Source organism: Rhinolophus sinicus, chromosome 4 (assembly GCF_057876585.1).
Source record: "Rhinolophus sinicus isolate RSI-liver-muscle chromosome 4, RSI-T2T, whole genome shotgun sequence".
Taxonomy (NCBI): domain Eukaryota; kingdom Metazoa; phylum Chordata; class Mammalia; order Chiroptera; family Rhinolophidae; genus Rhinolophus; species Rhinolophus sinicus.
The window spans coordinates 46,465,406-46,492,745 of NC_142504.1; the positions used below are offsets into that span (position 1 = coordinate 46,465,406).

Here is a 27,340-nt window from a genome sequence, read left to right on the forward strand (position 1 = left end):
CCCTGTCTGACTCTCTGCCACGGGGACCCAGGAATGAGCTGCTCCAAATGCTTTGCTCCCAAATGTAGGCAAGTCAGTACATGAACAGCTGGGACCAGGGGTGCTAATAGGCTTTTATAGAAGATATGATGGGAGCACCCTCACCAGCTACTCTGTCAACTAAAAACTCCCAACCAATTTTCCTGGTTTCAGGTCTCAGACATTTAGTTATTTCCAATGTTTGAAGTGATAATAATACTGCAATGAATTGTATTTTTTTAACTCGGGCTAACTGCTTTTCTGACAACTTTCTCATTTCTACATAAATCCAATCCTCTAGTTTCAGGGAGGAATTAATTATTATTAGTTGCTATATGCCTTTTGCTGTCTGCCCTTCCCCACTTATGTATGATCTTATGCCTAAAGGTGGAATTGCCACCTGTGAACTTGAAGAAAAAATATGCACATTAAGTATGATAGGAAAAGGAGCTAAGAGGACCCTGGACTTTTCAGTCTATGAAATTACCTGCTGGGCCTACCTCTGGACTTCTTATTATGTGAATAAAACAACCCTCTATGTAGTTAAGCCACTGTAATAGAGTTCCTATTACTTCTTGCAGTCAAATTGCAAACCTAATTCATTCTAGTTATAGTCCAGCTACATTCTAATACTGGAGACTTGAGATATTTACCATTATATTTGATTTCAAAATTGCATGTATCAACAGGTCTTGTAAGCTTATTTATTTTAGTTCTTGGTTTTGGTTTTTATAAAGTACCATTCCATACTTAGAAAAAATAATGTGTTTATTGTAACCAAACAATTAAAAAGTGTGCAAAGTAAGAAATTAAACATCTCTGCTTCCCACCTCTACTTCAAATGCTACTTCCCAGGAGTCACTGTTAATAGTTTGGTGTCTGTTCTTTGTGACATTGTCAACACATGAACAAGCATCAGGAACTTTCACAAAAGTCACGGAATTAGACATCCCAATTATTTGACATCAGTGAACCTCAGTTTCTGTAAGGCTTTGATATTTTTTCTGAACTATTTCAAACTCTCATGAGGCTTGCGGCTTGAATTTCTGGGACACCCTCTATGATGAAAGGCCATAGGAAAATCAAACAACTGTCTCTAGGGGAAAATAAATTCCGAAAAGTAGCCGGAGCTTTTCATGCTTACCTTTTATCTCTTTCTTTTTTGGATTGTATGCAAGTCTGAAATGTTCATGCAGGTTGGGAGTAACTGGCCTGACCCACTCTTATTTTCAAGTACTGCCAACCACTGCAGGACTGTGGTCGGGCTAATTATGTGTCATAAGGTCAAAGAGGAAGTTAGTCTCTCACTGAAACTGTACGAGGACAAAAACAGATTTTTCTTGAAATCAATGATGGAGGAGTATTTTAATACATTTTCATTTTAGTAGATGAGGGCTACATTATGAATTTAATAGCTAGAAGTGTCCTAATATAAGTAGCATTTATTTATTAAAATCTGAGCAACTTGTGAGCATTTTGTTACAATCTCTCCCTTGAATGGTCAAGGGCCATTCCTGTTATATTTGTGTTCAGCTAGATCAACCTATAATGGCAAACCTCATCATCAGAAACAGCATCCAATTAGTGGAGTAGTAGCCCACTCTTAAATATTAGCAGACAGATAAGGAACACCAGATATTTGAGGAAAGTTTCTAATAAGAAAGAGATATAAACAAACACAAATAAAACCCCCCAAAACAGGAAAATATAATTTGCAGAAAATAAAGTCTATACAGAGAGAGGAAAAAATTTTAAAAACTATCATTAATACCCTCAGTGAAAGAAGAAAAGATATGAAGTAAGAATAAAGACTCTATAAAAAAGAAACATTCAGAGAAAAAAGAGCTTATAGAAATTTAAAATACGATAGCAGAATAAATGATTAAATAGGATTGGAAGGAAAAGTTGAGAAAATCTCCCTTGTAGCAAGTCCAAAAGACAAAGAAATGGAAAGTAAGAGAAAAAAAAACAACAAAACAACAACAAGGAATTGCAAGACTGTTTTAAAAGATCCAACATCTGGTTCATTGGAATCCAAGAAAGAAAGAGTGGACAAAATTGAAGAAACTTAGACACAGAGTCTCAGAACTGAAGGACATACGTTTCTATATACAAAGAGCCTACTAAGTGTCCAGCACAATGGATAAAAATAAAAGACCCACAACTAGGAACATCATTATGACATTTAAAAATTCTGGAGGCAAGTAAAAAATCCTACAAGCTTCCAGCACAAATAAAACCAAACTGGCTTTAAACAAAATCTCAAGCATCAGAATGACACCAAGTTTCTTGATAGTAGTGACTCCAAAAGCTAAAAGGCAATTGATCAATGCCTTCATTATGATGGAAGATGATTTCCAACCTAAAATTACATATCTAGTTAAATTATTATCTGTGAGGCTAGTGTGAAGTTAAAATATTTTCTGACATGCAAGGTGTTCTGACATGCATTTTCTGCCACACAAGATCTTTACAAATTACTTTCCATTCACCTTTTCTCAGGAAGCTACTGGAATTCATGCTCTTCCTACAAAAGGAGAGTCAGCCAAAGAGAAGAGATCCATGAAATAGGAGATCCAACATAAGAGGGGTGAAGGGAGTCACCAAGATAATGGAGAAAGGCTCCTAAGATAAAGGCTGGGGAGTCCACATTGAGGAGTGAGAACAGCTTGTAACAGATCAGAAAGCTGAGGAAGAGAAAAGCAGCCCCTGACATCTAGGAACTGACCTAGCACTTCAAAGCTAGGCTTTGGTGTTCTCCTGTTGCACACAAACAATTTCACAGAAAATCACCCCCAGACAAGACCATTCTATGATCACAGAAAAAAACAAGACTATGCTGTATTTGTGTTTCACCACAGACAAAAACATGAGCATTGTCCAATCCACAAAATACCACATGTTCTCATCGCGCAGGCTTCCTTACCTGTTATAGCTTTTAGTTTCAATCTAGTCTTTTCTCTTTCCAGCTGAGATTTATTAAGATACTCAACCATAGAATTACTTTCACTTTCTGACAACATCCAAGTCCATGGCAATGCCCCTTTTCTTTAAATCATATAACACAAGTCCAAATCCTATAAGTCCTTTCTAATACTCTACTGAGATGCACTCCCATTTCCCATGGTGTGTGTTCTCCCTCACTGCAGTGAGTAATAAACTCAGCTCATTCAGTTACAGATGTTTTCCTAGTGGTCTTTGGTTATAGGTTATTGACAAGTTTCAGAAGTGATTTTTTTTTTTAATTAAAGTTTATTGGGGTGACAATTGTTAGTAAAGTTACATAGGTTTCAGGTGTACAATTCTGTAATACATCATCTATATATCACATTGTGTGTTCACCACCCAGAGTCAGTTCTTCTTCCATCACCATATATTTGATCCCCTTTACCCTCATCTCCCACCCCCCACCCCCTGTATCCTCTGGTAACCACTAAACTATTGTCTGTGTCTATATTTTGTTTCTTCATTTGTTTGTCTTTTTCTTTTGTTGTTTTCAGTTTTATATACCACATATCAGTGAAATCATATGGTTCTTGACTTTTTCTGTCTGACTTATTATCCTTAGCATAATAATCTCAAGATCCATCCATGTTGTCACTTCTTCAAGAAGATTAAATGAATAGACTCCCAAATAGGTTTTAACATACTGAGAGGGATTTTTTACACTTCGTGGACAGTTTGGGGTTGAACTAATAATAAGTACACAGAAAACTACAAGTGAAAAACAAAAGATTGTTTATAAATTCCTGGGAACACAAAATTTTATGAAAAAGAAAAAATAATTATCTAATATTATGTGACTCAAGTGTGAATAACCTTTCCATATTCATAATAATGTAAATATCAGATTTTGAACTAGCCAAAATCATGACATGAGGCTATGGAGGGACAAGACATGTGTGTGTTGAACAGGGGTAGAAAGAAGTTTAATCCTCATCCTTTATAGTGAGAAGTAAGAAAAAATCAGGTCTAAAACTGAAAAACCAACAAGTAGCATTATAAGCATATTACTTAGAGTATGACGATATATCACAAGAATGAGCTAAAGGAATAAGGTTTGATTAGGAGTAGGAAATACGTAGTGTATGTGCTGTGATCTGTCTTTCCATATGGAGGCAGACATCACCAATCAACCACAGAGCTGATGAGCCATGCTTAGCCTCAGAATCCGTTGCAACATGGTCACTACAAGTAGCTACCACCAACTGAATGGAGCTGCTACTTGAGATAAAACCTTTTTGCCTTCCTTAGACCATATGATTCCTCTCAGAATCATACATTCTATGATTATGTAAAATAAGGAACACTAAACGTCTTGAGCAAATGAGTAACACATGAAAATGTCATGTAAGAATGTTAATTTGATAGCAAAATGGAAGATAGTGCAGAGTGAAAAGAACAAAAAGAGAACAGAAGTTGGGCAGGTGTGGTCATTCAGATGATGAAGAGTGGGTACTGACAGACATTTCTGAGGTTAATTAATCAGCAGGGCCTGACGGTGCAATCGTCTCCATAGGAATGAAACAGCCAGATTCACAGTCTTATCCTAACTATAAAATTTTCATTAGCCTTTGAAAAAGTCCATATGAATAAAGGAAGGAAAGCAACATTTACTTCTTGGTACCATCTTCTTGGTACTACACACTTTCACATTTGTAATCACTTTTATTCCTTGCAAAGTCCCAGTTGAAAGACTTGGAAATGACTAACATCAGAGTTCAATGGGTCTAGGATTTAAGCCTGACTCTACTGGATGCAAAGCTGATACTCTCCTCAAATAGAATGTTGTCACAATTGTCTTGAACACTGGAAATGAGTCAGGAATAGGGGAAAATGCAGAATCACTTCTAAATTAGAGCAAAGAACGAGAAAATTTTTAGAAAACTATTAATACAAATAAAGGAAAATTGTACTGTTGGGAAAGGCAGTTTCCTGTGTGCAGTCTTTCCACCACCACTTGGCCGCATACCAATGGGCTTTGGGCCTGGAATAGTTCCTTACCAAGAAATAAAGAGTCCACACAGCCTGTACCAGGCTTATCACCTTGTGCGGGAATATCTTTCCTTGTTTCAAGCACAACAGTGTTCCTTTGTTTCTCCTAAGCATGTATATCCATGGCCCTCAGGCACACCCCCAGCTTTCAGTATTGCACACTCCACAGGAGAAGAGTCAGGGTTCTTTCAATTGTGTCAGAACAGGAGGGAGCATAGGCCAATCACTCTGAGCTGGCTGCCAGGAGAGACCCTCTGGCCACAGGGGACCAATGTCCACTACGGAAGTCGATCTGGCTCTGTCTCTTCTCTATGTAAGTAAAGTGTTGGTCCATCCAGCGCTTGACAGTGTTATGTTTTCCTTGGTAACTCCAACACCAAGATGCAATGAGCCTCCTCCCTGGGACTGCTAAGTGGTGGATGGGGTTCTGCTCTCTTGGGACTGGTAATCTGCACGGTACTTCACTTGACACATACCAAACAGAAAGTGTCATATTCATTTGCTTAGAGGCTTTTGTTGTCACAATCTTGGGCGTGGTTTTGTTTAGAAAGAGAATAAGCTTTCAGACTTGTAACATTCCAACTCTTAAACCATAATGGTGAATATCACAGCAAAGCCCCCAGAAGCACTGAGGGGACTGTAGTGAAGTATAGATAAGGGCTTTGATTTCTGTTAAATGGAAGTTAAAAGGAGCCATGATTAAATGCAGAGGTGTAGTGTAATGTGTAATATTATTATTTGAGAGTATGATGTATTTGATTAAGAAATCATCCACGTTTTAATTTGTCATGCTAACCCACTTGTACATTAAAAGCTCTGCTAATTTTGCCTAACCCTAGTGAAGTCTCTCTCTCTATGGCAGGTCCATTTTCTACCTGCCCATGCTTAGCCTTGGTGAACGCCTCAGGGAGAAAAAAAGGCTGCCCAGCTCTGTTCACCTAGGAAGTGCTTTGGTCTTGAAGCAATTTACTTCCCACAACTCTCTTATGTCTTTTAAAAATACATGACTTTTAGTTTATCCAATTTTTTTCTGGCTACTATGGCAGAAACCGTGGCCCATCGCAATATATTACATTTTAACTGGAAGTAGAAATAGCAGAATTACATGTTATATTATGTTGATATATCCCTTCTATTTTACTTAATTTAGATTTTCTAATGGAGACAAACTTAATTTTGTTTAGTGTGTCATCTTTTAGATCAAATCTTGTGACTTTTATCAATGTATAGCTGTTTTTGAGATCAGTAAAAGGTAATTCTCTAAGTGACAAATTATCTTAACTGCTTCTAGTATTTAGGTTTTCATTTTTAAGGGGAACGTTTTGTTGATTCAGCATTAAAAACATGTTTAACAAAATTAACTTTACTTACTACTGGAATCACCAAAATTAAAGTTAATGATAATTTTTATCCTATTATTGTTTAAAGAAATCTTACTTATGGTTATTTGACCATTAAACAGGGATTGTTTTATCAATACAAGTAACACTTGCTGGTTTTAAGAGCCTCCTACTGAACACATTTAGGTGTCCATCAATACTCGGGACAGATATTATACCTGTCATTTACTGTAAATCTCATTGTGGTTAAGGTGAAATGTCTGTAGCGCAGGCTTTGGGCAGATGGAACGGCTTATAGTAAACCAATACTTCTAAACAGAATAACTTGAAAAGTTGGATTAAAAAATATCTTTGAGGGAATAAGAGTTGCAAAGTTAAACAGAGTTAAAATTTTCAAAGTTTCTAGCATTGTCTGGGAAGTAATAAAAGTATTAATTTATACTGGGCTCTAAGAAGTCAAGGATGAATGTTGTAATCTTTAGGGTAGCCACCCAAAAAATGGACAGAGAATGTAAAACTAACACATATCAAAAAATGAGGGGGAAAAAAATAGAAAATGGAAATAGAACAATTCATCTTTGTGCTTAATCCAAATGAGAGAAAGACAGGAGCAAAAATGGAACATAAAACAGATGGGACAAAAAGAAACAATAGTCATATGTTGTGCATAAGCCCAAGATATTATTATCTGAGAGTATGATTAATTACATTAAATATTTTTGGACTAAATACAAGAATTAAAAGGCAGAAATTTCAGACCAGATATTTAAAAAGTATATACTGCATATGAAAAACACATCTAAATAAATATGCAGAAAAGAATGAAAGTAAATGAATGAAAAAAGGAATACCAGGCAAAATCTAACCACAAAAAGCTAGTGTAACTATTGGGGTACTAATATCAGACAAAGTAAACTTTTAAGGCAAAAAGCATTTCTAGAATTAAAGAGATTTCACAGTAGTAAAATAACCAATCTACTTGCTGGAACTGTAAGAAATATATTAGGAGAAAGATAAATAGCTGTTCTATTTGTTTAGCAAAAGTGTAAAAAGCACATTCTCCCCATTGAGACAGAAAAAACAAAAAGATCCATGAATGCCATCTGACAGGAAGGCCAAGACCTTCTCATTTGTATTGCTCATAACCCTACCAAATTATTTTCACACCTTGCTCAAGGTTGGCCTCTTAGTCAGGATGCTAGGTTATGCTATAGAAATAAACAACCGCCAACTATCATGGCTCTTCCAAGACAGTTTATGTCTGGCTCTGACAAAGCCTGGAACAGTCAAGACGCTTCTCCAGGGCCACTGTTGACTCAGCATTCCTGGCTGATTCCATTTTGCAGCACTTCCATATCATCATATACTTCCACAATTGCCACAGGAGGAGGAAAAAGAGCCAGAGGGTCCCACACTGGCAATTAGATGCTCCAGGATAGAAGTAACACGTGTCACTTCTGCATACAATCCATTGGCCAGAACTAGTTATATGACCTGCTCAACAGCACAGGGTGCACAGAAGTATACATTTTCCATGGGCCCAGAAGGAGAGGAGGAGTAGGCATAGATTAGGATCAGAACTGTCTACCACAGGGTGGCCGGATGGCTCAGTTGGTTAGAGCACCAGCTCTCAACAACAAGGTTGCTGGTTCAATTCCCGCATGGGATAGTGGGCTGCGCCCCCTGCAACTCAAGATTGAAAACGGCGACTGGACTTGGAGATGAGCTGCGCCTTCCACAATTAGATCGAAGGACAACGACTTGGAGCTGATGGGCCCTGGAGAAACACACTGTTCCCCAATATTCCCCAATTAAAAAAAAAAAAAAAAAAGAGTCTATTTAAACAACAACAAAAAAGAAGTGTCTATCACAGCCGGAAACTTCTGCTTAAATTTCTGAGGTCATGAATCTCCATAAAGTCATGGAGCATGACAATTCTGAGGAGAATGGGTATTGTTTCTATACACCCAGATGCTTCATCTCTTCTATACACCCAGATTGATCTCTTTTTCCCCGAAAGAAGCACTGGCCAAAGTCCAGAACAAGGATGCGTCTCAAGGATCCATGGCCTTTTGGTGCTTGGACAGTTAGCACAAGGAGTGCCCCTGAGAGAGGAGAGAATCAGAGGCAACAGGACCAAATGCCCTCACTTGGGAGCACAGAGGAATAAGGAAGTAACAGCTATCTTGAGCATTCTCTGGCTGGAGTACTCCTCTGATACTGTGCAGAAAGGGCCAGATAGCCTGAATCTTGGGTTCCAATAGCCCTTAGCTAGTTGGAGGTACAGACCGACTTTATATTTACATAATTTGATCTCATCCCTGACTGATGTATGTCTACAATGACAACATTCTGGATCAATTTCAACTGGTAAAGATGGTGATTATCTTGGTTCTACCCTGTAGGGACCCCGTTAGCTCTTTCGGAGCTGGGTGGCCCAACTGCTTGCACTGGCCAGGCTGATGCCAGATCCAAACAAGACATTTCTCTAATCTTGGGATAGCAAGTAGAGATCGAAAAACATTATAGGATTATAGGCTCTATCATAGGTTCAATGCATTTTAAAATTACTTTTTCTCTGTTCTTTTTCTTTTCCTCTTCTTTCCCTGTTGATAGTAAAAACAACTTAAAATATTTTTACTTCAAAAAGACAGCACAGAGTCAGAAATCAGATAGTGGTGTGCAGCACGCACCTCTAACAGAAGCCTTTGATGTAGTGCTTGAGTTTGAGTGAGTGCGTCCCAGGACACTTTCAAGAGCAGCTCCATCTTTTTTAAATTTCGAAAATCTCGTTCTTTCTCTCTTTGCTTACGAGAAAGTTCATCATGGTAGTTCTGTTTGTCAATGAGACAGTTTCGTAAATTGAGATCCAAAATTCCTCTGTTCCGGGTAAAGAAAGAAGAAAATAAAAGCAATTAGTCATCAGCTCCTCTTCATGTTTTTTAAGACAGCAAGCTCAGCATGTAAATGCAGAACAATTCTCATGTTAGAATCAAATTGGAAATAATGCCAAAAGCATTTTGGTTTTTTTGCAGGTTGGTATCATTTAGAGCCAGTTTTATAAAAACTGCAAATGGAATAGCAGACTGGCAGAAACAGAGATCCCAATTTCCCTGAAATTTTACTTAAAATTGGAAAGTAACACTCTCTGAGGGGCATCACCAAATTACTCCCATTGGGAAAAAGTCACAATTACCTCAGAAATACCATTCATTTGTAGGAAAAAGTCCCTCACCTACAACATGCTCCAGTGACACAATTTTCCAGAGGCATACTTCAGAAACTTACAAAGTATAACAGATTGTGTCCTTATGATTTGGTCACAGGAAGTTGAAGAAAACAATAAGTAAACATAGAAAACAATACTTTTAAATGCTTCATTTAATAACGCATGTTTTATTTTTTTTTTTTTTAATTAAATTTATTGGGGTGACAATTGTTAGTTAAATTACATAGATTTCAGGTGTACAATTCTGTATTACCTCATCTATAAATCCCATTGTGTGTTCATCACCCAGAGTCAGTTCTCCTTCCATCACCATATATTTGATCCCCCTTACCTTCATCTCCCACCCCCCACCCTCCACCCCCCGTACCCTCTGGTAACCACTAAACTATTGTCTGTGTCTATGAGTTTCTGTTTCTCATTTGTTTGTCTTGTTCTTTTGTTGTTTTTGGTTTATATACCACATATCAGTGAAATCACATGGTTCTCTGCTTTTTCTGTCTGACTTATTTCGCTCAGCATTACTCTCTCAAGATCCATCCATGTTGTCACAAATGTTCCTATATCATCTTTTCTTACCACCAAATGGGAGAAGATTTTTGCAAACAGTGTCTCCGATAAGGGCCTAATATCCAGAATATACAAGGAACTCTTGCAGCTCAACAACAAAAAAACAAACAACCCAATTGAAAAATGGGCAGAGGACCTGAAGAGACATTTCTCCAAAGAGGACATACAAATGGCAAATAGACATATGAAAAAATGCTCAACGTCACTAATCATCAGAGAAATGCAAATCAAAACCACAATGAGATATCACCTCACCCCAGTCAGAATGGCTATCATCAACAAGACAAATAGTAACAAGTGTTGGAGAAGCTGTGGAGAAAAAGGAACCCTCATACACTGTTGGTGGGAAAGCAGACTGGTGCAGCCGTTATGGAAGGCAGTGTGGAGGTTCCTCAAAAAATTACGAATAGAATTGCCATATGACCCAGCAATCCCTCTCCTGGGTATCTACCCAAAAAATCTGAAAACATTTAGAGATAAAGACACGTGTGCTCCAATGTTCATTGCAGCTTTGTTTACGGTGGCCAAGACATGGAAACAACCAAAATGTCCTTCGATAGATGAATGGATAAAGAAGTTGTGGTATATATACACAGTGGAATACTATTCGGCGGTAAGAAAAGATGATATAGGAGCATGTTTTATTATTAATGGTAAAAATTGATTTAAAATTCTGTAAAAATATTTATTGAATAATTCTATAGAAACATATCTGTTTGAGGTGATGTTTTAAATACTCAAATACAAATTGAAGAAAAATTTAGATGACAGACACACACATAACTAACCTTTCAGTTAGTGAAGTTGCTTCATTCTCTCTGGCTAATTCCAATAGCTTGACCAATTGGTTATATTCTCGTTCTTTGACTTCAAGTAAGGCTCTTTTGCCTTCAACTTCCTTCATTACATCCTCCTTCTCTTCCATTAAAGCATGAATTTTGGTTTCAACTTTCTTTAGGGAGTCATTTAGTTCTTTGAGTTCAGATTCCAAGACAACTTTTTTCTTTTCCATTTCTCTGTGAGGGATACACACACACACATACACACATATGTATGTACAGATACATACTTATATATGTGTATACACACACACACACACACACACACACACACACACACACCCCTTTGTCTTATTTTGAGCTCATGCTGTCTTTTACCTATTTTTGCTTCCTGATGAGGTTATAGAAGTCATAAATCAAATGATCTCAGAAGTGGGGTAAAGACCACAGATGAGTGGGATTAAAGGGTATTTCCACTGAGTGCCGTTCAGGCAGGGATTTGTCTGGCCTACCCACTTACTCTCAGATCCCCATGGCTACCATCTCCTGGATTCTACCTTCATCCCTACCAGCCTCCCTGAACTGACCTGAATTTCTCAACTTTGGTGATGGTTGCTTGACTTTTACAGTCATTACCATGCCTGCTTCTTTTAAGATCAGTCACCAGAGCAATCACATTATCTCTCCAGAATTTTTGTGTCTTCACTGATCTTTATCTTTTGCTGGTTCCCCTAAACCTTGAAAATTTCCTCAGTGGTGTCTGCCTCCAAATCTACTCTGACTGTTTTTGGGGGGTGGGGGTGTGTTACACAGGTGAATAGGTGGCAAAGGGTTCTTATCATTTGGACTTCAGGCTTCTGGCAGGCTGATATACACTTCTAGACCATGAAACTCTACACAATTTAAGTAACTTATTCCTTGCCCAGCTCTGTTAAAGTCAATTGGAGTTCTCCATAAAGATATGATTTATAAGTTGGAAAGAGAATATCGTCCCAAGTTTAAGACATGAACAAGTGTTATGAATGACAGCAATATGTTGCACTACTTTCTTTTAATGAGCTTGACATACACAACCTAGACAGGAACAAATGCAGAGATTTCTAAAATTATAATAGTAATTTGATCTGTTCAGATGGTTAACATTGTATTTTAGTGAACACACAGACAGAGTGGGCTGGGAGGGATTAAAAATAAAAATATTAAATCATACACTTTTTTGCGGGTTATTTTTTCTATCTCTTTTCCAATTTGTACAGGAATGGTTTGATGGTGGACCACTTCATCCTAGTAAAGAAAGGAAGAAATGAAATCATGTTCAATTATGTAATCTTGGACAAGAGCATTTAAGTTAAGCAAATTAAATAGGAGAGAAAAAGGAATTACAATATGTAGACTTGTTATTATCTGTTCTGCACTATATAGGGTGCTTTAATTATTCCATTTAATATTCACAATGACCTTCTTATACACCAATAACAAAATTAAGAAAACAATTCCATTACAAGTTCTCTGGGTGGTGAACACACAATGTGTTATATATAGATGATGTGTTACAGAATTATACACCTGAAACCTATGTAATTTTACTAACAATTGTCACCCCAATCAACTTTAATTAAACCATTCCATTTACAGTTGCATCAAAAAAAATCCCTAGGAATAAATTTACACTTGGAAAATTATAAGACACTGAAGGAAGGAATTGATGCAGATACAAATAAATGGAAATATACACCATATTCATGGACAGGAAAAATTAACATCTTTAAAATGTCCGTATTGGCCAAAGCAATCTATAGATTCAATGTAATCCCTATTAAAATACCAATGGCATTTTTCACAGAACTAGAACAAATTACCCTAAAATTTATATGGAACCACAAAAGACCCCGAATAGCCCCAGAAATCTTGAGAAAGAAGAACAATGATGAAGATATTACACTATCTGATATCAAACTATACTACAAACCTATAGTAATTAAAACAGCATGGTTCTGGCATAAGCACAGACACATAAGTCAATGGAACAGAATAGAGAACCCAGAAATAAAGCCATGCCTATGTGGTCATTTAATCTATGACAAGGGAGGCAAGAATATACAGTGGGGTAAAGACAGTCTACTCAATAAGTGGTGTTGGGAAAACTGGACAGATATGTGTGGAAAATGAAACTAGACCACCTTCCTATACCATACACAAGAATAAACTCAAAATGGAGTAAAGACTTAAATGTAAGACCTGAAACCATAAAACTCCTAGAAGAAAACATCAGCAGTAACATCACTTTTATAATTTATTTTGGATATGTCTCCTCATGTAAGAGAAACAAAAGAAAAAATAAACATATGAGACTTCATCAAACTAAAAAGTTTTTTCACACCAAAGGAAACCACTAACAAAACAAAAAGCATCCTACTGAATGGGAGAAGGTATTTGCCAATGATACATCTGATAAGAGGTTAATATCCAAAATATATAAAATCTCATACAACTTAACACCAAGAAAACAAACAATACCATTTAAAAATGAGGGAGAAAGGTGAAGTGATTAGAAAGTACAAATTAATAGTCACAAAATAGTCACAGGGATGTGAAATATACTATGGGGAATAGAATCAATAATGCTGTAAAGAGAATGTAGGGTGCCAAGCGGGTACTGGACTTATCGGGTGGATCACTTCATAGATTATGTAGATGCCTGACTGCTGCGCTGTTCACCTGAAGCTGAAGTATTGAATGTCAACGATAATTAAATATGTGTGTGTGTGTGTGTGTGTGTGTGTGTGTGTGTGTAAATAGTTACAGGATGAAAAGTACATCATAGGGAATATAGTCAATCGTATTGTAATGGCTATATATGATGTCAGAGGGGTAGTAGACTTCGGGGGGTTATCATTTGGTGAGGGGCATAAATGTTTAATCAGTATGTTATTTTGTAAACCTGAAACTAATATAAAAAATAAATAAAACAAAAAGAAACAAAAAGACAGCCTACTGAATGGGAGAAGATATTTGTCAATGATACATCTGGTAAGGGGTTAATATCCACAACATATAAACACATCATACAACTTAACACCAAGAAAACAAACAATCCCATTAAAAAATGGGCAGAGACCCTGAAGAGACATTTCTCCAAAGAGGACATACAGATGGCCAATAGACATGTGAAAAGATGCTCTATACTAATCATCAGGAAATACATATCAAAACCACAATGAGGTATCACCTCATATCTGTCAGGATGCCCATCATCCGTAAATCAATAAACAACAAGTGTTGGCCAGGATGTGGAGAAAAGGGAACCCTCACGCACTGTTGGTGGGATTGCAAATTGGTGCAGCCACTATGGAAAACAGTATGGAGTTTCCGCAAAAAATTGAAAATAAAACTACCTTATGAGCTGCAATTCCACCCAGGGTATTTATCCGAAGAAATCCAAAATACTAATTCGAAAAGACATATCCACTCCTATGTTCACTGCACCTCTATTTACTATAGCTATGATATGAAAGCAACTCAAGTGCACATAATTAGACCACTATATAAGGAAGTGGTACACATATACAATGGTATATTACTCAGTCATAAAAAGAATTAAATCTTACCATTTGCGACAACATGGATGGACCTAGAAGATATTATGTTAAGTGAAATAAGTTAGACAGAGATAGACAAATGCCATGTGATCTCACTTACATGTGGAATCTAAAAACCAAAATAAATGAACTAACAAAAGAGAAGCAGACACATAGATACAAAGAATAAACTGAGGGTTACCAGAGGGGAGAGGGGTTGGGAGGCTGGGCGAGAAAGGTGAAAGGATTAAGAAATACAAATTGGTAGTTACAAAATAGTCCCGGGGATGGGAAGTACAGCATGAGAATATAGTCAATAATGTTGCAACAAGTATGTATAGTGCCAGGTGGGCACTAGACTAATAAGGAGGGTCATTGCATACATTATATAAACGTCTAACCACTATGCTGTACACCTGAAACTAATATAAAACAATATTGAATGTCAACTGTATTGAAAAAATATATAATTAAAAATAGTTTTAAGAGTTATACATTTTTCAAAAATAAATTTAAATTATCTTCGACATAAATGCAGGCCTCCCATCACTTTCCTGGTGAGAGGGAAGTGGAGGTGAAGCAAACAGACAAGGATAAAGTAATACAAATATGCAGAAGAGATTAGTCAATTTGGTTGCTCTTCACAGAAGATGCTGTGTTTTTGACACTCATTTACAATACTGAAAAATGCTTGGTGAAGTCTAGAGAGGCTTCTCCTTGGGCCGAGGCTCCCAATTGCAATGATATTACCAAGCACTCTAAAGTCTTTTGTGAATTCCCAGAGTCCAGGTTTAGTTTGACTGGATCAATCACAATGCTGAACGTTTCAGTTTGTGTGATGATAACGTGATGGGATAACTGCCCTAATGGGTGTGTGTACAGTGTTGTGGGAGGACTGGGGAGGAAGCACCAACATGGGCTATGGGTCAAACTTGCAGTCAAACTTGACAACTTCACGCCCATACGTTTTTATGTCCATGCAGGCACACTCGAGTATTTCTGAACTCTCATAGCTCACCTTTAGGTTGACCTGATGTTCCAACAATTCTTCCAGTTCTTTCTGCTCCTTTAGTAATTGCTTTTGCTTAGATGTTAAGTCTTCCCGTAAATTTTTAATTTCTATTTTCTTCTGCATTATTTCCTTACGTAATTCTTCGGTGCTTTCTTTCAATATTCTCATTTTCTTCTCCATTTCCTTTAAAAGTCATGAAAATGATCAGGTTATGTAGAGCCTGAAGACAGATGTTTATATATCTGAAAGCAACCCCAGTGCACAGGTTATATGTGCACTGGGGTTGCTTTCAGATATATAAACATCTGTCTACCTAAAAATCAAAGTAAAAATAATTTTACTCACCATTTTAATTATATCTGTTTTGATCTTCCTGAATGTTTTCTTACCAAGTTAAATACAATGTATAATATCTGACATTTTCAATAAAGGCATGACAATTGTATTACATGTGTTATTTTTTACATTAAATTCATACTCGTACTATTCTTTTTACCAGTTCTCTTTTCTGTCCTCCTGTATTTTAAATGCTTTCTTTTCTGAGTTAATTGCTATTTCATATCAAAAGCATTAGTGAAAAATTCCAGCCTATTTTTTAATAGCTTTGTGATTTGACAAAATCAGATGCAATTAACCTTTGAGCATCTGGCTTATGGTTAACCTGAGTCAGACATGAGATTAGGGAGTTTGTTTTGGAATACCCAAATACCTTGGCACTCCTTAATCTCCCACTTTCTTATTGATATTACATCTCTCATTTCGTATACATTCTCCCCCGAATACCTTTCACAGCAGACTCATAACACATTTTTGTTTCCCATGACTGATTATTTGGGGAGTGTTTGACTTATGGAAGAGAAGCCTTTTTATACTCAGAAAGTCTACACGTTACTAATGACTGAGTAAATGGATCCATTTAGTCTGTTTCCCGGCTTTTTGCATACCTCCCTCCTCCACTGCTGCTGTGAGAGGGTAAAATTGGTGATCCTATGATCTTGAACTAAAATTCAAAATGCTTTTTTCCCATAAAAATCTGTGTTGTAAATAGTGGTTAGGTATCCTTATATAACAGTATATATTATATATACTGTATAATAATTATATATGTACATATATTATATGTATATACATATATACACATACATACATATTTTACTCTATGCTAAACAGGTTTTTGTACCTTGGAATTAAAACAGCAACAACACGCTTTTGAAATAAAACTATTTAGGAGGTGGAAGCAATGTAAAGTGTGATGTTCTTTCTATTTACTTTGTATAAGAGATTGCAAAAAGTGGACACAAACTCCATCCATTCCTGTATGTCTTTGTCATTCTTCCCATTAAGTGCTAGGGCCTATTTCTCTACCCCTTGATTTTAGACTTGCCCATTGGAGTTGCTTTGACCAATGAAACATTCCAGAAATGATTTAAGCAGAGGCTTGAAAAGTCCTTGCATGTTGGAGTTTGCCCTCTGTTAAGGCTGCTTGTCTCTTCTTAAGGCTGGAAACCCTTCCACCATTATGTGACTAACTAGTGACATGTGATCTTAGACTAACTAGCCTGCCAGCTGGCTGACATATGAACGAAGCCGTCCTAGACCACTTAGCCCCAACTGAGCCAACTTAGACCAGAATTCAGAACTGTGAAAAATAAAAAAAATGGTTGTTTTAAGCCACTAAATTTTGGCGTGGTTTGCTGTGCAGGAATAGATAAGTGATACGTCTTCTTTATAAAAATTTCTTGTAATAAGCTGTTGAGGAAACTATGAGGGTAATAGCTATAGAAAAATAATGTTTTTAAGTACCAACCATAGAATCATTTTTTTCTTCTGGAAACAAAGTAGATATTGTCCAACTGAACAGTCTAAATTAGGTGCCAAATAGCTAAAATCTATAATAGGCACCACCTATGTTTACCCCAAAACTTATACAGATATTCCTTTCAGCATTGTCCATAGTTAAGACTCTTAGATCTTTCCAATGTTTCAGGGTATGGTTGTTGTGACAAATTAATATTTATCAAAAGGGATGTTTGAATCCAGCTATATTTAACAAACTCTAGACTTTCTAAGACTTACTCCTGGCTTAGGTATCTTCTCAAATTCCTTTATTATGAGGCTTTTTTCTTCCATTAAGCTGCAAAAAAAATTAAATTAAATAAGTTTTGACAAAGTAGAAAGGGGTTGCAATTTCTGCAGTGGTAAGTTTCTCTTTTTCTCTTCTCAAAAATGTACTTCCTCTGCTTGTTTGCCAGTCCCAGTGTCCATTCTTTATGATGGCTTCAGTGACTCCCAAGGGCCCATTTAGGTGCTTCCTCTCCAGTCCTCCCACATCACCGTGTACACACACCCAATAGAGCAGTTATCTCATCACATTACAACTGCCTGGGAGCCCAACCTCCCACCTAGACTCTGGCTCCTTCCAGGCAGACTCTGGGCCTTTTCTTCTTTGTATTATGTGCAGTGAACTAGTGTTTGCCTAGCTAATTGCTACAGCTTCCACTGGGTCCATCAAATAAGCAGATCCCACCAGCCAGCAGGTCTGCGAACATGTAACTAAAGATGCATGCACACCAGGTTTTAACTTTATGAAATTTTATTTGCAGTAATGTAAATTAAGGTTAGTGTAATAAATATGTGCCACGTGGAATTTAATATAGGTTAGTTGTTAGGCCACAGGCTGAAGCTGACTTTTTCAGAGCTTTGAACACAAAGCCTTTGCTTTGAGAGCTTGCATATAATTTGACATCATCTTACTTCCCGGCTATTGACCCTACATATCACCTATGCTGCCACCAGGGGGCGGTAGTGTGCTACCTTCTTTGGGTTGTAAAAGCAAGTTGAGTGTTCCTGAGTTTCAAAATGGTGACAAGACGTTCTCCCACAAGTCAAGATTTATAATCTTTTCTTTAAATAAATATAAAATGATATTTTCTTTAAACAAACATAAAATGGCCAATTCTTTAGGGCAGTTCTAACTAATTATATCTCTATTATGCTTTTTTCTCATTTTTATTAAGAAACACCGATTAACTTTTTCCCTTTAAAAATGTATAGTTTTCCATGTATAGAGAAATACAGTTGACCCTTGAACAACACATTTGAACTGCATGGGTCCACTTATATGCAGATTTTTTCCAATGAATACTGTAAATGTATTTTCTCTTCCTAATGATTTTCTTAATAACATTTTTCCCTCTAGCTTACCTTATTGTAAGAATAGAGTATATAAGAGATATATAAATAAATCATACAAAATATGTGTTTATTGACTGTTTATGTTATGTAAGGTTTTTGGTCAACAGTAGGCCATAGTAGTTAAGTTTTTGGGGAGTCAAAAGTTATATGCAGATTTTTGACTGTGTGATGGGTTAGTGTTTCTACCCCACCATGTTGTTGAAGGATCAACTGTATATCATTCACAATCCCACCCCATCACACCAGTTTATCATTTTTATTTTCCTTTTAACATCTTTAATATTATTTCATATCTTCCCAATAGAATATTTTTCATTGATATATTCATATTATATTTCTTTCAGTAACTTTTAATAAAATTATATCAATTTTGTATATGTGGTTGAATGTATTTTTACCCAACATGTAGTTAAAATGGTTTCCCAATTGCAAAACAGAATAATTTAATAGCTAGTTTCAATAGCTAGTGAATGGATGTACCATAATAAAATAATCCCAAATATTATCTATCTTTTACTGAATCTACTATATGCCAGGTCCATGTATCTTTTCTAAACTTCAGAATCTTGGTAAGTAAGTATTGATATCTTCACTGTACAAATGAAAAAATGAGGAGTTAGCATCTTTTCCAAAGTCACACAGTCCATCCTGAACTGACATTCAAACCCAGTCCTATCTGACTCCAGAGCGCTTTTCAGTATCAAGTGCCTCTGGAACACATTATTATTTAATCATTCCACTATTTCTTAGAATGTGGATTGCTTTCAGTTTTTCACACTTATAAATAATAATGTAATAAACAACTTTATGCATTGTCTTTTTTTCTCCTTTGGGATTCTCATTTTTGCATGGCATTACAGGGATTAAAAAGAAATTTTGTGCCTTTTGATATATATTAACTCTTAACCTTTTAAACTGACATTAACATTTAAATCTGTCTCACATTTTCAGCTTTCCCAACTAAGGCGTGCTTCAATGTCAAAGCTCCTCAGGATTCATTTCTTTTCTGCAGCAAGAGAGTCTTAACTAAAACCATGTCATCAAAGGTTTTTGGTTTTAAGGACTTGTGGGTGAAGAGACAGAGCAGGAAACCCTGTATGCTGCCATGTGCAAGAGGCATTATTTGCCATCAGGAGTAGAACCAGCCTGAATGGGCTGAAGTTGCAAGAAGATAGATTTCTGAATCAACACAAGCAATAACCATCTAAGAGTCGGGCTGTCCAAAGCTGGCCTGGCTGCTGTGGGGAGGCTGTGAAGCCCTGTGACTGGAGGTGTTTAAGCACAGACTGAGTGATCACTCAAAGAAGACTCGGGTGCCTCTCACATGCAGTCAGGGCTGAGAACCACTTTGAGATCAACTGTTCTCAAACTCTGATGTGAATCAGGATCACATTGGAAGCTCGTAAAAAATTCAAATGTCATCTTGGGCGGGAAGGCTTAGAAAGAAATCATTAGTTTTAGGGTTGGAGCTACCGTTTAAACAAGTATTTCAGGTGCTTCTCTTTCAGTTACAAGGACCACACTCTGCAAAACCTGTTCTAAGATGGTTCTGTTCTTGGTTGTCACTGGTGGGGCAGGACATTTTTTTGTTTTTGTTTTTTAAGTTTAGAAGGTAAAATCTGTTCCAACTGTGAGTTTTTCCTTACTGCTAATCCTGACGACTTGTATCCCCCTCTATCATATTCTAACTTTCTGAAATTCCTGATGCATTACTAAAATAATTCCTGTTCCCTTCTTTACTGGATCTGTTTGTTTCTTGGTCCCAACGTTGCTGTCAGTATTGGATTAAGGATGGAAAACAACTACTAAACTCTGGGTGAGCACCAACAGGTAGCCAGCGACCAGCTATGGGAGAGTACACAGTCCCTAAGGCCAGGATGACGTTCGGACAGTCCTGCAAATGGGCAGCATGAGCGTCCCCACTCTCCACATCCACATCCGTGACAGGCAGTGTTAACAATGGTGTGGAGACAGAGCCAAGAGTGCAGTTTCCAGGCTCTCGGCCTCACGTGGAAAGGGGCTGGCTCAGGTAGTAAATGGCCATCAACTGTGATTGGATGGCCATCAGCTGTGGCCAGTTGGCCATCAGCTATAACCAGTGAGCCATTGGCCACTAATATAACTGCCATGGCTACGCTAGCAGAAAATGGGGGCTGGCAAGAGGATGGTGGCTGGCAAGAGCGGATTGCAGCTAGCACGTGGGGTTGGTTGGTTGCCAGAGAAAAGCAAATGGCGTGTGGATTGCAGATCATGTGGTTCCTGCTTCTTATGTCTCCAACCCAGTCGCCAGCGAGAATATAGTCATATGACTCCCCTGTCTGTGGCTCCGTGGGTGTTCTTTTTTGGCCTCACCATGTCCTGCGTTCTTATGTGGGGAGCAGGAGCTGAGACCCTGCCTGATGCCCCGCATGACAAATGGCCTTTTCTCCCCAGCTGACCTACACTTGTCAGAGTGCATCAGATTTAGCATGAAAGACAGTTTATTTGCTGTCCAAACCTTAGGAATTACTAGAAAACAGAATAGTCAAAAAAAGATAAACTGAAGGCAAGGTAAATGTTGGAAAGAATGTTGGATAATCTTTTCAGAAAAAGTTTTCAGAAAGACCATGACTTCTACTTTGTTTCAAAAATAAATTCTCAACAGTAGTTATTTAATCACTTTATTATTTATTTATAACGTGTTCATTTAACTTATTTAAGTACATATTCTTTCCTGAACTGCATATTTATCAAAAGATCATCAATAAATATTAATCCCCAAACTGAAACTATGTATTGCAACAGATTTAATTATTAACTGACCACATAATTATTCTTACCATTAGCATTTATTAAAGAATTTATATTCTGTGAAAACATGTGAAAATCAACCAAATTATAGAGTGAAATCCTTTCTCTATAGAGTATTTGAACAATGTATTATTCTTAGTTGTTGCCAGTGATTCAGAAGTTATTTGGGCTTCTATTATTTAGACCCTGAATAAAATGAGAGTTTGTTGTGACAATGTGAAAAATATCATCTGTATATTTGGATGAATAGTCTTCTCTCACTGGCTTAGCTTCTTTATTTTTATGTGGGGATAGAACTATCTGCTTCTTTCCTGGGGAGAGAGTGTTGGGTGAATTTGTTTCTGTACCAGATAATACTAAATATGTTAAGCCAATGAAATACACATCCTGATATTTCTTTTGGCATCACCATTATTTTTATGAAAATAAGTTTATTAGTTCTGGAGCGGTTAATATTTGCGAATGGAAGGGAATTTTCTCAAACTAAAGTATCTTGCATTACAAATCCCAAAAGAAGACACACTAAACATTTCTGCAAATGTGCATTTTGAATGTTCTTGCTCCCGATAGGTCACTAGGCACTGTCCCCTGCTTATCCCAAGTAACTCAATGGACAATTTGCCTGTCTACACTCAAAAGGCAAGAGTTCTGGTTGTTGTTTGTTGTTTTTTTCCTCTTGGCAGGAATACTTGGAAATTTGAAACAATTTAAATATCAACTGACTTATGTTCCTCTTACCCTTTCATGGAAATGTCAAGCATTCATATTTTCAATACTAATGAACAACTACCAATTGTTTTAATTTCATTATTTTCTCAACTGAAAGAGTGCTTACAGTGCACAGAAATAGCTAGGCTTTCTTTTTATAGCTCTCACCAGCGAGTCTGAAACAAGTTTTGATTGAAGGACAAAAGAGAGCTCTGACTTTTTTCCTCTGAGTATAACTCTGAGTAAGCTAGCCTTCCTCAACTTCCAGCTGAAAAAATAGGCCCCAAAGAGAAGATTCCAAACCCAGGACCTGTAAGGTCCCCAGGAAGTCACTCAAGTTGTTTGCTTATCTCTCAGCAGGACTGAATTATATTCACTTGGTCAGAAATCTATCTACTCTTAAAAATAGTCAGAGAAAGTTCTGCCACTTTAGATGGTAACAAATTTTAGGAGAGATGGTTTGGCTTTCTCTCCAGTACCCAGGCATAGCACACGCACATCACAGCACAAAACCCGGATAGCAATCTTTTCGAAATTCAATCTAAATAGTGTGATTTGCTGAACAAACTCTTCCACTGACTTGTTACTCACAAGAGAAATATTAGAGATTTTGGAAATAACATTTGCCCTTCTAGCAATACATTTCTACGTTAGTTCACTGAATGACCTCCTCTAGATTTGGATAAGTAAATGTGTCTTCCAAAAGGATGTAACTTTCTTCTTTGATCCTAAGGAATAGTTTAGTAATAAGAGAAGAAATTTGAATGTGTGGTCCGCATTCCCGTATTAGAAGAATAGATGTGACCCTCAGCTCAAGTAGGCTTGTTCGGAAAGTGCACGTGGGGCCATGCAGTCACGTAATCTCGTGCTGCAAAAAGGATAAGGGGCCACTGTCAGGCCCACAGAGGGCAAGAGTGTGTGCCAAGCCCTTGTTCTGTGGGGTGTGTTCTCTGGCTGCAGCTCCCAGGGCACTTGGCTTTCCTGACATCCGGAAAACACAGCAGGGAACTCCTTTTCCTGAGAGTGTCTCCCTGTCACCTGAGCGCTTTTCTAGAAGTTGTGTAATGTTATTGTTCAGGGACTGCCTGTTCTAGGGAATCAAGGAAAGTTCTAGGCTTGTAATCTTAATGTTGCTAATCACATATACCTAAAGTTCCTTCCTAATTTAGTCTAATTTTTCTAATTGTGTTTATGTGGACGCAGAGTGGCTTGCATGTGTCTTCAGTGTGCTGAGAGAACTGTGTACTCACCTGTTCAGTCTGTACTGATTGTGGAACTCTCTTTCCTTCACTGCATCGTATTCATTTTGATACTTGAGAAGCTGTTCTCTCATTTTAGAGACCTCGGTGGAGAATGCCTCTGGAAAATTATCAGCTTGCTGCAGGTGAAACTGCTGCTGTTGGATTTGCTCAGTGAAACACTTAGCATTCTGGAGCAGCTGGACCTCTGACTCCTGTGTGCTGGGTTTTATGAAAACAGAGATTCACATAATGAGAAGTGCACACCTCCAATCCCCTTAGTAGCTCTTGTGGGGGTCTAACGAGGAGGGAAAGAGCATGTCTACACTGCTTCTCGTTCCTTCCATTCCTGGATTGAATTAAATTCAGTGACACTTTTGTGCCAAGTATTGTGCTAGATAGTAGAGGCGAGTGGAGCTCACGATCTAGCAGAGGGAGGCAGACGTAAATAGGTAACTGGAGTACCCGGTGACAAGTGCTTCCACTAGGGTCTAGATCAAAATGGTGGGAGACAGCAGAGAAAGCATTAAGTTAGATGGGACTGCGATATTTGCACCTGACTTTGAAGAACAATCATGACTTCCAGGGGTGGGAGCAACAATAAGGAGAAGGGTCCTCCCTTCCGCTGCCCCAGCAACGCTGGCTCTCTGATTCTTGAATTCTTCTGACCTGATTGTGGGAAAAATATTTTCCTCCTTAGTGAACTAAGAGAATACAGACAGTTTTCTAATGACACTTTGCTAGGAAACTAGGAAGAAAAATTCCCCTATAAAATGATGGACATAAATTAATTTACAGATTTCTGATCTTAAATTCAATGCCTGACTAGAGCTGGACTTCACCGTCACAGTACAGGGGACTCCTACAACCCCAGTTGTATTTATTGTGTGGTCTTGCCCCTATCCAGGGAGAAGGGTTAAGCATCTGGCTAGAAGCAGATTTGAATGGACATAGAAATTAGACTCAATGGAATCTCCAGGACCTTCTAGAACTCAGTCATTTATGCTGCTGGCCAGCATCAGCTCCAGCCTTACCAGCAGATCTGATTCATCTTTAGAAACCCAACTGCCTCACATTAGCTGCTTTTCCTATTCAGAAGTAGGACCCTGGCCATTTCCTGTCTTAAAGCCACCACTCTCTTTTGGGGCATGCTCCCCACCACTTTTCCTCACCAGGAGAAATCTTCAGGTTTCAGCTCATTTGCAGAGATGCCTAATGACTTGATCAAAACTGTCTCAACTGAAACTACCAGCTCCACCCATTTTCCCAGGCTTTAATATGTCATTTGCTCAATAGCATCCAGAGGAACATTTATTGGGACATAATATATTCCAGGCATTATGTTAGGTACCAAATAGAAACAACAACAGCTATAATGATTACACATGTAATTTCCATTAATGAAAGATGGAATTATTTCTTACAATTCAATTTCCTTATATGCTAATATACTTTGTAAATCCAAAGTTATCCCGTCTTCTTAACATGAGTCTTCAACTGTGGAATAGTAAGGTATTGTCGAGGGCCACAGAGCCTGTTTCCCCCCAGAAAAGAGGTGGACAAGGTGGTTAGGGTTCCAGCCAGAACCAATTGTAATTTACGTACATATAGTGTCAGCAGTAGAAAATTTAACTACTCTTACAATAGTTTTCATGGAAAACTCATTCAGTTTCAGTTCAGCATTTCCAGCCTATATGCACCCTGCTACAGGCCCAGCAGCCAGAGCAAAGAATCTACTTCATTGTGCCTTTCCCAACCATCAGGCAGTGGGAGCAGGTGTTTGTAATGACAAAAGAGGGAACTAAGGACTTAAGAGGAGGTAAAATGTGGGTAGCAGAAAGAGAGTAATAGTTTTGCAACACAGTAGGGAAGTAGGAAGAAGTAACACCATAGCCTTGGTCCTATATTGCTGTCACTGGGGCCCCGGGAACTGAGCCATGGGTCAGGCAAGGAGGAAGCCACACCGGCACGCCACAAGGGCTCTAGATGAGAGCAATCCAGAGAGCAAGAAATGTTACAGTGTTCCTTGTATCTGCAAAGAGGTTTGGAGGGATGCCCTGAGAACTGCATCGACTTTTCTCCAGTTAAGCAGTGTGAAGTTTGCTGGAAAAGATTACTCCACACTTTCCATCTGAATCTTCTAAGTTCCTGAGTCTTGAGAACTATGTGCACGCAGCAGCAGGCAGGACCACTTGTGGAAAATGGAGTCTCCATTAAGGATGAAGGTTAGGACTTAGCTTGGGGCTGAGGAGGAGGAGGAACCAAAGCTGAAGGCTCTGGAGGGTTAGGAACCTCAGTGGAGCTGAGTTAGTAGGGGGTGGGGAGAATGAAGGGAGCAAGGGATGCAGTTCTGCTCTTCTCCTCATCATTCACACTTGTTCCCATCCCCAAAGTAGCCAAATGACTGCAAGGAAAGAAATAGGGGTAATGGTAGGAGACTGGGAGAGAGGATGGCTGTGGAATGGCAGGATGGAGTTTCGGTCCATTGTTGTCTCTCCTTGGTTTTGGATGAAGACAACATGCAAGGCTATGATGCAGGAGGTGGGGGAAAGGAAGAGAGAAGTGTGGGTGCAGTAAGGAGTAGCAGCAGAAAAGGATTTCTCCTTCTTTCTTCACGCTCCTTCCTCCTGGATTCCCAATGGCTGATAGTGGGGACTCAGGAAACCTTGTTGAATTCTTCTGTGGAAGCCTATTCTGACCTGCTGCTGCCTGGGGCTGGGCTAGGGTGAGTGGCCCGGCGTAGGAGGAAGAGGGGAGACACCGAGACCGAAATCAAATGCAGGCTGGCGTTGTTGTAGAAACTGGACCTCTGAGTGGTGGGGTGAAGAGAGGTGGGGAGGAGAGAATCCTACTGGCATGTCCTGTAGCAGGTAGTGTCAGCGTCCCTCCCACCAAAATCCGCTGGCCCATTCTCATACATACCAACAGCACCTGTGTGCTTCTGCCTCAGCGCTTTCTCTGGCCGTAGGAGCTCACTTGGCTTTTCAAAGGGCAAACTAAACATGCTGGGAGCTCCTCTCTCTAGGAGCAAACCTTAATCAATACCCCAGTTTCCTCACCCTTCAGCAGGAGCGTTCTGAGGTATGGTCTATATAGTCACACAGAGGGTCCTCAGTGAGACTAAGCCCCAGTTGCCCAGTGTTAACCTGAAGACCAGCACATCACCAGATGGATTCCTCCCTTCCCTGTCTCACTTCCCCACTCTCTCACGATAATCTCTGGTATCACTTCTCAAATTACTTGACCTCAAATCCTTGCCTCAGGGTCTGCTTTTGGGGGGAATGCAAAATAGGACAGGTCCTATCACAGCAAGAAATATACATACGATCAAACATGTCACCACATGGGTAAATGGCATACCTCCTAACAGTATCATGCAGCAAGGTGTACTTGGCTTTTAACTCTGCCATTCTGGTTCCAGGAAGTTTTCCCACGGCGTGTAGCTGGCAAAGAGAACACAAGGTCACCCTCTTTGTGCTTTCAGCAGAGGAAACATGGATATACGGATGGATAGCTTTCAGTTGGACATTAGAAAGGAAACATATGAGGCAATATGGTATGTTAGAAAGATGGTGAGTGTTTGGAAAAAACAGTTCAAGTTCTATTCTGTCTCCAGGAAGCTCTGTGTTCCTGGGAAGTCCTTTACCTCTCTAGATGAAGACTGATTTCTCCATCTCTAAATTGAGAGAACGAATTGAGTTAGAATCCTCCCATTCTAAAAAACGTATTTCTAGGTTTCGCAAACAACCTGAATAGTGTACATTACTAGGATGATTATTTGTATGTTGAGAGAACTAATAATTATTAGGGCCTCTATTATGAGCAAGTGTTGTGTAACAGTTATTTCATTCTCAAAAATGTTTTGCGAAGTAGGTATTATCTCCATTAAAC

General features: G+C 38.4%; 1 protein-coding gene across 4 annotated transcripts in view; it reads right to left on the reverse strand.

Moving 5' to 3' along the window:
- CCDC146 (coiled-coil domain containing 146) overlaps positions 1-27,340 on the reverse strand; it is a 129,714-nt gene that overhangs the window by 22,213 nt on the left and 80,161 nt on the right. For 3 of the 4 annotated variants that reach the window (XM_019744541.3, XM_074340627.2, XM_019744542.3), the window contains exons 3-9: positions 26,810-26,892; positions 23,462-23,671; positions 17,595-17,652; positions 15,525-15,701; positions 12,139-12,212; positions 10,938-11,165; positions 9,047-9,233 (exon numbers count right to left, since the gene is read on the reverse strand). In XM_019744541.3, coding sequence (XP_019600100.3) covers positions 9,047-9,233; positions 10,938-11,165; positions 12,139-12,212; positions 15,525-15,701; positions 17,595-17,652; positions 23,462-23,671; positions 26,810-26,892 — 1,017 coding nt within the window. Of the gene's footprint in view, positions 1-9,046; positions 9,234-10,937; positions 11,166-12,138; positions 12,213-15,524; positions 15,702-17,594; positions 17,653-23,461; positions 23,672-26,809; positions 26,893-27,340 lie in introns of those variants that run through there. The other variant, XM_088797794.1, reaches the window with a different exon arrangement.